The 15,103-nt window shown below is 38.4% G+C and overlaps 1 protein-coding gene across 3 annotated transcripts in view; it reads right to left on the bottom strand.

Annotated features, from left to right (window-relative positions):
* Positions 1 to 1,770: 1,770 nt before the first annotated feature.
* The window catches only part of Fam169a (family with sequence similarity 169 member A), a 33,885-nt gene continuing 20,552 nt past the window's right edge, over positions 1,771 to 15,103 (bottom strand). For all 3 annotated transcript variants that reach the window (XM_035440509.1, XM_027401675.2, XM_035440510.1), the window contains 5 exons: positions 14,410 to 14,449; positions 13,835 to 13,985; positions 9,779 to 9,935; positions 5,718 to 5,915; positions 1,771 to 3,946 (listed from right to left, as the gene is read on the bottom strand). In XM_035440509.1, the coding sequence (XP_035296400.1) occupies positions 3,404 to 3,946; positions 5,718 to 5,915; positions 9,779 to 9,935; positions 13,835 to 13,985; positions 14,410 to 14,449 (1,089 nt within the window). In that variant the 3' untranslated portion in view covers positions 1,771 to 3,403. The remainder of the gene's footprint in view (positions 3,947 to 5,717; positions 5,916 to 9,778; positions 9,936 to 13,834; positions 13,986 to 14,409; positions 14,450 to 15,103) is intronic.

Raw genomic sequence — 15,103 nt, 5'->3', positions numbered from 1 at the left:
CTTCATGAATGAAACTCAGGGGAAAAAGAAAACATTGAAAACACAGACCAGAAAGCAATCACAAAATATAGGTTTAATTACTATTTTAAACATTGGGGGGGGGGGGAACTAGCAAGGAAACAAACCATAAATTCTCCAGTAAGACTTGTTACTCTGAATAATACATTTCCCCTGCTAAGTCTTAGAACGTACAAAGATGGTAAGGGAAAAGGAAGGCTAGTAAATGACCATTCCGTACAGACAGAATTACCTTGGGACCTTTCTTACAATTAGATTTTAACATTTCCCACCAATAAGAACAGGTAATATGAGTTATTCACTTAAGTTACAGATGGTGAAAGGAAGTTTGACTTCAGGTAATCAGTGGGTATTGTTGAAAAAGGTTTGCTTATTTTTTTTTTTAGAACTAGAAACAGCAAACAGCTTTATATATCTTGGACCAAAAAAGCATGTTAGAAAGTATGAAAACAAGCATGATGTATGTTAACAGACCACACCAAAAACACCGGATTTCTAGTGGACATAAAAAGCAGAAGTTGGTTTCTAAAATATGGTTATATATGAGTAGTGTTAGTATAAATTCCTTATTTACATTGAAATCTGTTTCAGTTGCTGGTGTGACCACTCCTTAGAAGGTAATCCCCAAGGAAAGAACCTTAGAGCAGATGTTTAGTTGGTAGAAAGGGCTTAAAGGAATACTACTCTAAAGTCACAAACCATCTTCGGTAACATTGTGGTCATCTGTTAAAAGTAAACCATTAATGACTAGATGTCCTCCTTACTCTGAAAACCAATGGAAATATGAAAGTAGACACATTAAAGTTTGTGAACATATGTAGAAGACTGACATTCTAAGTCATGCTATTTGATTTCATTAAAAAAATCATAATAGACTCTCCATCTTTAAAAGTTGTAAAGGAGCTTTACAATAAAATTCTTAAATAAATTTTTATGTGGTCTAACAGTAGTTTAAGTTTGAAAGTAGAACTAAATTTTTGCTAATACTCATCTGCTTTATATATAAGGAAATATATATGTATATACACTAGAAGGGAAAGTCATACTCCAACAGTACTTCTAACTTCTAACAAACATGACCTCTAAACAAAAGTAACAGTCACAAGAGATGATAGAATGTGACCAAACACTCAACAAAAACTGTTTGAAATCACAGCAGACCTGGTGCCTTGCAAAAACTACAGGTATCTAATTATGTTTATTTAGGTTCCCTACTGAATATAATTTTGTTATAAATTTTATATAATCAGTATGTTACTGAATATAAAAGATCTCTCCTGTGTGACCCAGCTTTTTCCTCTGTGATCTCTAAACTTTAACTTCTATCACAGACAATAACAAGTTTTCTTGTGTGCTAAATAAAATGTTTTGAAATTGCTTTAAATTCCAATTATATTAAACAAGTTTGAAAAGTATAAGTTCATACTGCTAGTCCCCAGTGTGATATATTTTTCTTTAATTCAACAGACTATTCACATATCGAGCTGCCAGTGAGTACAATCTCCTAAAAACACTCATTTTTAAAGAATGTGATGTAAAGGAAATAGCCAAAAATAAAATAACTAGAATTCTTTAGTGTGCATTAAAAAAGAAAACCAGCATTTTAAGTCTCTGAATCTAACAGACTCTTTAGTTACTATCCCTAATTGAGATATTAACTAAAGCTTCTCTAAATGTGTGAAGCAGCGTCAGCATTTGGCAAATTTGCCAGGGTTAATCATAATTATTCTTTAACTTAGCATTTATTGAGAAAAAAACACTATACTTTTCACTTAGAATGAAACCATCTAGCTTACAACCAAAAATAAAGACAAGAGATAAATACAAGTGTTCTAACATCATGGAAGAGTTTGCTATTTGGACTGCTTAAAGATTTTAACTAATTAGAGTTTTCTAAAACACCAGCATCCCTAAGAAAAATGTAAGACATGACATACCAGATCACCCAACTTAAGAGTGAATGAACTGAACAAAAACTTAACAGCACCTCAGATAAAGTCCAGACGTTTCTCCCACAATGTTGGAACCATTAAAAAAAAAAAAAAAATCTAAATGGTTTCAAAGTAGTCTCCAACTTAAGAGTAAATCAGAGCACATGGTACTTCCTAAGTACTATTGACAGATTTGCTATGTTTCATTTAAAAACCAACTGCCATAAAGAAATGAACAGGTCCCCCCACCCCCATTAAAAAATCAAATGCTTTTGCCATGGCAATAAGTTACCCATATAGGACATCCTGTAGCCAGTACTAGGAATCCACCTAAAGTATACAAAACCCAAAGGGACAGCAGAGCAAGATAGAATTTAGACATCGGTTCATCTCATAGGTTAGTTTGTCTAATAAATACAGTGGTCCTAAACCTATCCCAAAATGGACACAAGGGTGTAACTCACAAGCTAGATGGAAGTCTTTTTAACAGAAGAATCACAGTGACTTAGTAGTAGAGGGACTAAGCAGGCTTAGAAAAGGACCTGTATTTATGCAGTACTCTCATTAATTAGGTAGGAATAAAAAAGTATGTGTGGTCAGGACCACAGTCCAATCTAAATTCAATTACTCGGGGTATTTACCAGATTAAAGTGTACTAAAGCCATCTTCAAATGTACAGAAAATTTTTAAAAATTACAACAAACTAATACTTTAAGCAGAATTTTAAATTGCCCACATGCCACAGTTAAATTTCTAACAGTACTGTTAACACCAGTTGTTAAGGAGGGGGAAGGAAGAGTTGCAAAATGATTTCTTATAAGAATTTATTGTATTGAACTTGCCATGAGCCGGGCGTTAGTGGAGCATGTCTTTAATCTCAGCACTGTTGTTAAGGAAATTGCATCTATGACTAATAAGTAAAAACCCAAAACAATCATCTTCACTGACCATAAACTTCTATTTTTATCCTCTCACTTGAGATTAATTTATTGACACATTTTTTTGTTTAGGTATGCCTACACATAAAAATGAAGATTGCTCTTGATACCAAGATTAAACTCAAGAACCCTTGCCAAGTTTTACCATTAAAACCCTTAGTACAAAAAAATGTCTGTGATCTTTGTGTTAGAAAATCTACTAGTTTTAAATTTGTATTTTTAAAATATTATGGTTAGATGTTTCACCCACCTGCTAAAGAAAAATATATGACCTGAATTCCCAAAATTGATACATGGGTCATAAAAAAATAAAAGTTACTTACAGAAAATAGCCTGAAAAAATTAAAAAGAATGGTGAATCCTAGTTCCTAAAGTGAAGAGGAAAGCCTGCATTTAAATAAATTCAAATTGAAATTTTGGAATTTGTCCTGTGCCTCACACTGTTTATTAATTACCATGGTTTAAAAACAACAACTACATTACAAAGAAGAGGATTTATCATACGCATTTCTTCATTCAAGACAGTTTGGCTTTCTTCTTGGCAGGTCCTTTATGCCCTTTGGCCTTTCTTCTCAAATTCCGCCTGTCTACTACAGGAACCTCCACTTCTATCTCCTCTGAGCTGCTATCCACAGCTTTCTCGGCTGATTGTGTAAACTGGTCCAGTTGCTCAGAAGATGCTTCAGATTGCTCCTCTGACTGGTTCTTCTGTCCTGCATTCTGTGGAAATGGCACATCTTCAAGTTCTACCTCTATCAGAGAACTCTGAGCAGCAGCTGTTTCCTGGGCCTCCGGGATTCCCTCCTCACCCTGATCCTCCAGTGAGGAAGTAGTGTTGGGTGACAAATTCTCAGAGACTGGCTCTTCAGGAAAGTCTGCTACTGCAGAATGTGGAACACTACTGTCAGATTTCTCTTCGTTTGACAGAGTGGCAGCACTGTCTGAGCTCCCCAGATGTGTTTTCTTTTTTGAAACTAGGGACAGCTTCTCTTCATTATGTCCTTTATCATTAGATGGGCCTTGATCTGTCAACATTTCTGAGTCAGACACAGGTGAAGTCTGAAAAAAAAAAAAAAGTTTAATAGTTTTACAATACTGTTCTAAAATGAATTATTCTCAGACAATGTCACTAAACTGTAAAGAACTCAGGATTTAGCCAGGCGTTGGTGGCGCACGCCTTTAATCCCAGCACTTGGGAGGCAGAGGCAGGCAGATCTCTGTGAGTTCAAGGCCAGCCTGCTCTACAGAGTATGAGTGCCAGGATAGGCTCCAAAGCTACACAGAGAAACCCTGTCTCAAAAAAACCAAAAAAAAAAAAAAGAACTCAGGATTGATTATTTTTCTTACAAATGAGTCCATATTCTAAATTAAACTTAATTTTTTCAAAATTGTCTCATGGCAAGTTATTTTGGTTTGGTTTGGTTTCGTTTTGGTTTTTCGAGACAGGGTTTCTTTGTATTACTTTGGAGGTTGTCCTGGAACTCGCTCTATAGACCAGGCTGACTTCCAACTCACAGGGATCCACCTGCCTCTGCCTCCCGAGTGCTGGGATTAAAGAGATGTGCCACCAATGCCCAGTTCATGGCAAGTTTAATATAATAAATTCTTATAAGAAATCGTTTTGCGACCCTTCCCCCTCCGCCGGCCCAACCTCTCCTGAGAGCCGTCATCCAGTGGCTGATGGAAGCAGAGGCAGACACCCACAGCTATACACTGAACTGAACCCTAGAACCCAGTTGCAGACAGGGAGGAATGAAGATCAAAGGGGTCAAGACTAGGCTGATGAAACCCACACAAACAGCTGGCCTGAACAAGGGGGAGCACATGGACCCAGACTGCTGTCTGGGAGGCCAGCACGGGACTGATCCAGACTCCTGAATGTGGTTGTTAATAAGGAGGCCTCGGCACTCTATGGGGTCCCTGGTAGTGGATCAGTATTTTTCCCTGGTGTAAGAAGGGACTTTGAGAGCCCATCCCACATGAAGGGATGCTCTCTCAGCCTGGACACATCCTAGACCCTCCCCAGGATGATGTGGTGGACTTTGGGGAGCCCCCATGGAGGGCCCTACTCTCCTCAGGGAGGGGACTGATGGAGGGTTGGGAGGAGGAGAGGGAGAGGGAGAAGGGATTGACATGTGAAACAAGCTTGTTCCTAATTTGAACTAAAAAATAAAAAATAAAAATTTGCCTCAAAAGAGTAACCAAGACACTTTAAACTTCAAGATTCTAACAAACCATCAAATGCCTCTAAGTTTTAATTTACTGGAGCCAGAACGAAGAATCTCTTAGGACAACACTGTGCTACCCTACCCCTTGCTCATTCTAACTGGTTTCATTAGACAACAGCAATAAGGTGATGGGAGTTTTATTCACCAACCTCAGTAAGACACTTAGAAAGCATTAATATAAATGTCTTTTAGCCATAAATTGAAATATTCAAAGTAAAGTTAATTTTTAAATATTCCATCAAGCCTTTCTTTAGCTTGTCTATTGAATTTAAAACAACCAAAATTACTGTAGTGGTCATAGCCACTGCACACAATGAGTACTCAAGTATTTGTAAACCATGTTTTTCTGTTTTTGTAATTTTTCTAATCATTTCCCTAAGTCTGTAAAAGAACGCTCATTTTGTCACCATAAAGCAAATATGATGTGGGGTGGGTGTGGAATTGAACCTTGAAAGAGAAATATAAAAATCTATGTCTGAAAAAAAATTTTCCTAAAGGACTACATGCTAGGGTGAAGGGAGATTCTGAATCCTCTACCCATTCCTAATGGCACCAACACTGGCAAACGTTAGCTATAAGAAAATGAGGTGATTCTGCCTTACCTTATCTGGAGCAGTCTCGGGAGCTTTTGGAGAGTCGGCCCCTGGTGGAACAATATTCACAGTCTCTTCACTAGAATTAAAAGACGGAACTTTTAACTCTTCTTCTAGACCTTCACTGGTGGAGTCCTCCTCTTCAGTTACAAGTGAGGTCTTCAGGGCATCATCCACTACACCATTCACAGGCTCTAATACAGAGTCCTATACCAAAAGGAAAGCCAGGGTTTAATTACAAACTGAATGACTCAAGAAAGGTCCATTTTCAGTCCCTACATGTCATCCATAAGAACTCACAATAAATTTAAGATAATATAAAGTATGAGGTAAAGAATGGATTTACTGGAAGAGAGACTTAGTAGGCAGTGTCAGTCAAGTAAAGAATCTCTAAGAACCACACACTCTTCCTGTTCCCTGCTGATAGGGCAGTGCCAGGAGGCCCCATGGGACTATACAATGTGAGTCTGAGATTCAATGAAAAGATCCTGCTCCTGTCTATTACTTCTTTTTCTTTTCTTTCTGATTTTTTGTTTGTTTGGTTGGTTTGGTTTTTTGAGACAGGGTTGGCTTCTCTGTGTAGCCTTGGCTGTCCTGGAATTTGCTCTGTAGACCAGACTGGCCTCGACCTCAGAGATATGCCTGCCTCTACTGCCCAAGTGCCAAGATTAAGGCGTGTGCCAACACCACCTGGCCCTATCTATTCTTTCTTAAAGGGCAACTTGAAGATGAACTTCTCAGTGAAGAGGCAACAGAGCGAGCAGAGACTTGCTACCAGCTGCTCAGGACCTGGGAAGTAGGGGGCTATGCTTAGATAGCTCACCATGCCAGAGGTGAGCACCCTCAGGCCTGTGGAAATCTAAGTCTAGCTGATTCTCGCTGGGAGAACAAAGGCCCAAGTCTCAGTTGGCTGAGTCAGTCAACCTAGAGTGATTTCTGGACAATCAGCTCTTTGCTTCATTATTAAAATACAGAAAAGTAATCTGATGGAACAAATCTTCCAAGTTTTGAGATTTTCTTCCAATATTTATCCATTTATATCTGTTTAATGCTGAATATTTATTTTCTTGTTTAGTTTTTGAAGCAGGTTTTTCTGTGTAGCCCTGGCTGTCCTGGCACTCTCTGTAAAGCAGACTGCCCTTGAACTCAGAGATCTGCCTGTCTCTGCCTCCAGAGTGCTAAGATTTAAAGGTGTGCACCACCAACGCCCAAGTAATGTTGATTATTTAATTACTAATGATAGTCTAATAACCAGGAGACATTCTATTACAATTTTAAAAATCAGAAAATTTATGCACATTAATGACTATTCAAACTAGATACAGTACCATATTCTTCAAAGTAAATAAGAGAAAGTTTCCAAGTGGGTGTGGTGGCACACACCTTTAATCTCAGCACTCAAGGCAGGCAGAACTCTGTGAGTTCAAGGACACACTGGTCTACATAGTGAGTTCCACAACACACAGGACTCTGTACAGAAACCCTGTCTCAAAGGAAGTTTTCTAAAGGAGATGTTAAAATTACACTTTAAAATTTTTCTAAAATCAAGGTTTTTCAAGGTGAGTCTGGTGGTATGACTATAATCCTAGCATTTGAAAGACTATGGGCAGGAGGATTCCAAATTTGAAGACAGTCTATGTAAATATAATGGCAATTCTAAGGATAGACTGGATTACATACAGGGAGATTCTATCACACACACACATACACAGAAAATATTTTCAATCATTAATATATATTTGACTTCTATACTAAGTTGTATACAAAGTTGGTTACACACAGAAGTTAATTACAATAAACTTTATAAAAGAACCAACCAGAGTGGGAGAAACGTTAAAGGAGAGAAAAACAGAATATAATAACTGTGACCACAAAGTAAGAAAAAAATGAAAAAGAAAAGGTACATCATTCAAGTTTAAGATTTGAGAACAGAATGAACAAAACGGGAAAGTAAACTCAACACTGAGTGATTAAGAGTGAGTACTGCTGTTCTAAGTTAAGTTCCTAGCTCCCCTGTCATGAGGTTCACAACCACATGACAAGCCATTCAGCACCTTTTTGTGGCTTCTGTGGGCATCGACACTCATATGCAGACGAGTATACACAGCAATACCGACATACACATAATTAAAAATACACATAAAGACTTGGGGTTGGGAGATGACTCAGCTATTAAGGAGCATTTGGTATGCAAAAGCATGAGGACCTGAGTTCAAATCCCACACTACATAAAAGGGTAGATATACAGCTGCTTGTTTCTGTGACTACCAGCAGTAGGAACCAGAGGCAAATGGATTCTAGGCTCACTGGTCACCAGCCTAACCAGCAGTCTAGATAAAAGGCAAGCTTCATTTCAGTGAGAGACCCCATCTCAAAACACTAAGGCAGACAGCAATAGAGGAAGACACCCAACATCCTTCTCAGGTCTCTGCATGTGAACCCCCACCCCACAAAAGACAGGCAATGACCCAAAGATCAAAGGACAAAAGACTGAGTTTCCCAGAATGTACACATTAAGGAGAAAAAAAGCATGACTGAAATATAAATGCAGACACATGGACACATATACATACACAAGAATAATTAAAACTATCAAAGATTAAAATGTTATAAAGCAAGGAAAAGAGAGGACCTTAAAGAAGGTAGTTTGTCACCCCAGATAAGGGAAGTCATTGGAATTCCAATGGAGCTGTCACTGAGTGTTATAATATGCTCAATGTCTTGCCGGATGAGACAGGTCACATGATACACACTATATACTACAGTTTCAGTAAGATTGGTAAGAGTGCTTGCTGCTTTTCCAGAGATCCAGATCCAATCAGCAGCACCCACATGGCAACTTAAACTGTTTGTAACTCCATGACCTCTTTTTTGTTTGGTTTTTGTTGTTATTGTTGTTGCTTTGGTTTTTGAGACAGGGCAGGGTTTCTTTGTGTAGCTTTAGAGCCTGTCCTGGAACTTGCTCTGTAGACGAGGCTGGCCTTGAACTCAGAGATCCTCCTGTCTCTGCCTCACGACTGCTGGGACACCACCCAGCCTGTTTTTCATTTTTTGAGACAGTCTTTCTATATAGTGCTGGCTGTCCTAGAACTCACTGTGTGGATTAGACTGGACTCAAACTCAGAGATCCACCTGTTTCTGCCTCCCCAGTGCTGGGAGTAAAGGCATGCACCACCATGCCTGGCCCCTCTTTGACCTTCAAAAGCAGTAGACATTAGATAGACATACATGGAGGCAACATACCCATAAACATTTAAAAAGTAATACTAATAAAGAAAATTGGTAGAACTTTTATTTTTATACTGTATACACTAAGGGATTGAGTGAAAGACTTTTCTTTTTCTTTTTTGGTTTTTTTGAGACAGGGTTTCTCTGTGTAGCTTTGGAGCCTATTGCCCTGGAGACCAGGCTAGCCTCGAACTCACAGAGATCTGCCTGCCTCTGCCTCCCAAGTGCTGGGATTAAAGGTGTGCACCACCAACGCCGTTGAGTGAAAGACTTTTCATCAAACTCAGGTGCATAGAAAACCTTGAACAAGGAATGTGTGATGTAGAAAGGACTGAAGGTATCAAAAAGGAAGGACAAATGGGTAAAGATGGGGAAAGGAAGATGGGAATAATAAAGAGCTCAAGTATCAAGCCATATTAATAGTTCCCTTAGCTACAGAGAATGTATCTATTTGTTTTTGGGTGTTGTTTTGTATTCTAACTACTTTACCTATTTTTTCCCAGGGATTTATAAAATCATCTGAAGTAAAAAAAAATAAAAATAAAAATCCAAATCCAAATAACTAACTTCTAATTCTTCTAACAAGGTAGGGTTGCAACTGAGGACTGTCTGGACCCTAATCACTCTACAGGCTTTAGCACTTGTGTTCTTAAGTATATGTATTCCAAATGTATCGAGAGATCTTCCTATTTGCTTTCCTAACCCTGCCATTGTGTACTTTTTCTTAACCACCAACCACTATTTCTAAACTATGGTTTTTGCTCTCTGGCAGTATACGGTTAAAGACATTTTCTTCTAGTTGACTTCCATTGGTTTTATTTCACAAGTGAGTGACTTCATACTTTGTCACCATCTTGTTTCTCCAGGCATGGCTGAGTGTCCAGTGCAGGCTGCCCATCTTTCTCACTGTTTTCATCTTCAAATTCAACCACTCTCTGCTCAGGTTCTTCTTCCAAGAATTCTTCTGAGCTCTCTGATGTTCTTGCAGTATATTCTAGTCTAGAAAACAAATCAACACCATTCTTGTTTTGTTTTATTACAGATAAATTTTAAGAATCCCATTTTTGAGACGGTATAGGTGATGAAATCAGGACCTCTAGTATGGTTAAGCAAAGCATTGTACAATCCTGGCCCTCTTTACTTTGAAAAAGGTCTGATTAAAATTGCTCAGCCTGGGGCTCACCCACAAGCTTCCTGCCTCAGCATCTTAGAATCCCTTCTTAACCCAAGAAATATTTTAGACCACTAAGTGTTATTCCATTAGCTTGAGATTCCTTAGGTCCAAAATTAATCTTTTTCGTCCTGATAAATTTGTTCCTTTTTTTGTTCTTGCCTGTTGTTTAATTCAATTAAAAACATTACTAATTCTCTATTTAAACTAGACTTTTCATCTATTCTACTAAAATGAACACATATCCCAGCTGACTTCCAATATTTTTAGTGCACAGTAATTTTAGTGTCCATAATCATAGGTATTGAACCTAACATATACCCAAAGGACCTGGCATCATATTCTATACACACTCGCTCAGTCATGTGCATTGCCACTATTCACAATGGCTAGGAAATGGAAACAACTTAAATATCCTTTAACTCATGAATGAATAGTGAAAATGTGGCAACTATGTACTACAGATTTCTATTCAGCTGTAAAGAAAAATGAAATCATGAAATTTGCAAGTGAATGGATAGAAGTAGAAAATACATACTGTAGTAGCTTAAAAGATAATGGCTTCCACAGGATCCTGTGTTTAAATTCTTAGTGCCTAGCTGCTGGGACTGCTTGGGAAGGGTTAGGAGATCAAGCCTTGTTGGAGATGTGTCACCAGGGACGGGCTTAAAGTTTTAAAAGACTTCCAGTATGTTCTCTAGTGTCCTGTTTGTGGATGGGATGTGAGATGTCGGCTGCTGCTCTAGATCCATGCCTGCCTGCTTCCTGCCATACTCTCTACTATGGTGATGATAGGCTCCTAACCCTCTGGAACTTTAACCTCTTAATGAACCCTTCCTCCTTAGGATGACTTTGTCATGGTCTTTTGAAAACAAAAAAATCACAGCATTAGAAAAGAAACTAAGACAGGGGCTTGGGGCATGCTGTGACAGACATGAGATCTGATTTCTTCTTTTTTTTTTAAGGAATATGGAAGACTTTGGGACTTTGGAATAGTAAAGTGGTTGAGTGCTGTAAGCAGAGGTTAACAGGTCATCCTAGCAGGAGCTTGAAAGACAGTAGTGCTGAAGACTTTGGAAGAGGTTTCAGGAGGAAGAATTTCAGCAGCCTGCCATATATCATTCTTATGCTATGTGGACAAAGAATGTGGCTGCCTCCTGTCCCAAGTTCCCTCAGAACTTGCCTGAAACTAAAATGAAAAGCAATGGGACAATTTCTGTGGCACAGGAGATTTAAAGACAACCTAAGGCGTCTTAAAATTACTAATAACCACTTCACAATGTGGTTATTAATAATCAAAATTAAAAAAGATTTACTTATTATGTATACAGTATTCTATCTGCACATATGCCTGCAAGCCAGAAGAGGCACCAGATCTCATTACAAATGGTTGTAAGCCACCATGTGATTGCTGGGAATTGAACTCAGAAAGAGCAGCCAGTGTTCTTAACCTCTGAGCCACCTCTTTAGCCCCATATTATTATTAACAGCTGAGTCATCTCACCAGCCCAATCACAACCACTCTTATGCAGAATAACAATGAAAAACAGCAAGTGGGATAAAAAGAAATACAAAACACATAGTTTAAAGAGAAAAGGAGCCAGGTGGTGATGACACACACCTTTAGTCCCAGCACTTGGGACTTAGGAGAGACAGGTGAATCTCTGTGAGTTCAAGGCCAGCTCAGTCTACAAAGCGAATTCCAGGAAAGGCTCCAAAGGGGAGAGAGGGGGAGAAAGGGGGAGAGAGGGGAAGAGAGGAGAATGATTTAGAGTTTTCTCTGCTGGGTTTCAGTCTTGCTTTGGTCCAGTATTTCCTCACTATGCCACCTTTTAACCCTTAATGTATATTCTGTGCCTTGTATGTTGAAGTATGAAGTATGTAATTTGCTTTTTTGCTTTTGATTTTACAGGGGGTTACACCTGCCTTGAGTCTGAGAAGAGACTTTGAACTTTGGACTTGTAAAGTATTGAGACTAATAATTATGGTGACTTTTGAAGTTGGATTAAATACATTTTGTACTATAAGCCTATGGTGGTCAGGGAGTGGAATGTGGTGGTTTGAATGGCAATAATCCCCATAGGTCATGAATTAAAGACACAGTTAGGGGATGGGACACGAGAGTTGCAAGGGGAGAAGAAAGATATAGATGATGTAAATACAATATTCACGTATGAAATAACACCTGTGAGCCAGGCAGTGGTGGTGCACACCTTTAATCTGAATACCCGGGAGGTAGAGACAGGCAGATTTCTGTGACTGAGTTTAGATTGTGCTTGTAGGGCCCTGAAACTGTCTTCTCTCCTAATTCTGCTCATAAAGTTCTACTGACCTCAAAGGAGTATGTGGACAGTGACGGAGGACACTCAGTGCCCTCTTCTTTATTCTACATGTGCTCACAGATACACACACAAAATCACACAAACTCATAAAAATCTTATAAATTCAAGCCGGGCAGTGCTGGTGCCCACTTTTAAGCCCCGCACTCAGGAGGCAGAGGCAGGCGGGTCTCTGTGATTTTGAGGCCAGCCTGGTCTACAGAATGAGTGCCAGGACAGGCTCCAAAGCTACACAGAGAAACCCTGTCTCAAAGGGGAAAAAAAAAATCACAAATAAAGTCATTACATTAAATAACTGCCCATGAGACTACTATAGTTATCTAAACATATTACTCATTTCACACATTTTAGATTTAAATATTTACTTATATTATCTTTAGCATGAATTTTATTAAAATCAACCACTTAATTATCCAATCTAAAATTATTTACATAATCAAATTAACAGTTTTTTTAACTTAAGTAATTTAACACCTATGAATTACCTAAATGACTGAATTGAATGGTTAAGTCAGAAGAAAGTCTAATTTTATTATAAAATATAAAATCTTGATTTGTATCAGATACTAATAAGGGGCTGCAAAGATGGCTCAGTATAGCCTAGTTCATACAAAGCACTGGTTTTGATCCCCATGCAGCACATAAACAAGATACTGTGGTACATGCCTATAATCCCAGCCCTCGGAGGTAGAAACAGAAAGAAACAGCCACATAGCAAGTTTCAGAACATGTGAAATTCTCCTCCAAAAGCTGGAAAATAGATTCACAAGAACTTTTTTTGCTATTTTCATTTTTCTCAGAAAGGGACTTGCCATACAGCACGAGATCACCTCAAACTCTCAGTAATCCTCCTATCTCAGCCTCCTAAGTAATGGGATTACAGGTAGGAGTCACCACATCTGATCTGAAGATAAAATTTTTACCAAGAGTTCTGCTGATTCTAGGGACTGCAAAGTCTCTGGAAAAATTGACTGTACTAAGGTTATTACAACTTATAAATTATATCTAGTAGCCCAGGAAAAGTGGATTAATTATAAAGTTTTTTTGTTTTTGTTTTTTTAAATAGTGTCAGCATTACTGAAACCTATCCTATCAAATTCAAAGTTGATGACAATGAATGAGTTTTTTAGGATAATACATTGACTAGAATATTCTGGATTTGCATACAAGGAAGGTTCCATCGTGAGCTTATTCCAGCCTCTTACTGGCTATGCTTCCCATCACACTGTTCAGATGCTAACCCTCCTGGGAAGCAGACTCTAAATACAAACCCTCCAGGAGAACACCTGCTGTGCCATGATAAAGCAACTCCACCTTCAGTACTAGACAGCAACAGTATGGAAGTGACAAGACATGAAATGTGAGTGAAAAAATCCTTCTTTCCTTACTTGTTTACTGAAGCCAAAGGTGAAGTCTGAGCAGTGTTTTCATCTTCACCCTGAGAACTACTAAATTCAGAATCCTGAAACCGCTTTCCAATCTTTGGTCGCTTTAGATGACTGCTTCGAGTTCGAGTGGAAACAGGAGTTTTTTCTGGACCTGAGGGAAAACAGTAAAATTGCACTTGACTATGCATGGGAAGAACTACCTATTAAAACAAACAGAAATGCAACAACTACACCAGATTAGCCCACCCACTGCCCCATCATACAGTTTTACTCCTTCCTTCAGAACAAGCTAAGAAAGCAATGTCAGTATTTGTTTTCATTATAAAATAACTGCCAAGGGTCACTCCTCATATTTCTACATTATCCTGAGGTTTACTGTGTTTCTTCTCTTTCATTCATGTTCTCTTACTAACTTTAGGGAATGATACAGACATTATGATCCATCCCTATGTTACAAGAAAGGAAGGAGGAGCTCAATAGCACCCTCAGTGTCCACACACAGTAAAATCAGGGTTAGTGGTGGCATAAGAGTCCATAGCTACAAGGCTTACTAAGAGAACTGCTGATTTTCTTACCTTCAGAAGTGCTAGCAAAGGCATCTTTTATGGAATGACTCTAAAATAGAGAAAAGATTAAAATGTAATGTTTTAAATATCCTATCTCACTATGGACCTATTTCGTTCATAGTTTCAAAGAAAAATATTTAACTCTTCCACTAGTCCTTTTTGTTGAGAAATCTACCTTTAAAATTAAAATGTTCTGTTATAACCCTTGGTTCATCATAAGCCTAAGAATTCATCCAAGGATCTGAAATGTTACAGGTTTACCTGGGAGTGTTTTAGCACTCTGCTCACAGCTACCAGCTTTCCTGATATTTCTTGCATATTATCTTCACTTAGATAACTATTCCTGATGAATCAAAACATACAAATAAAGTGCCCCAACTTCCACCTTGATTTCCAAAGCAAGTATTCCCAACATTATTCCTTATCTACATTAATGGCAATAGCAATTAACAGCCATTCCAGCAAAGACCAGTAAAATAGCAATGAGTCCTTCCTATCCCTCAACCGATCACAAAGCTTGTTGATTTTAAGTGAAGGCTCTCTCAGAACTATCCTTTCCTATCACCATCACTTTTTCCCAGACCTTCATCATCTTAAATCAGAACATTCCAAATAGCTTTGTCCCTAGTCAAGTCTCACACTTTAACTACAGTCTATCTATACTTTACACCCAATAAATAATGTTTCCCAATCAAACCATGCA

Source organism: Cricetulus griseus, chromosome 2 (genome assembly GCF_003668045.3).
Source record: "Cricetulus griseus strain 17A/GY chromosome 2, alternate assembly CriGri-PICRH-1.0, whole genome shotgun sequence".
Lineage (NCBI taxonomy): Eukaryota > Metazoa > Chordata > Mammalia > Rodentia > Cricetidae > Cricetulus > Cricetulus griseus.
The sequence above is the reverse complement of the archived record's forward strand: the minus strand, read 5'-3'. Positions and strand labels throughout refer to the sequence as shown.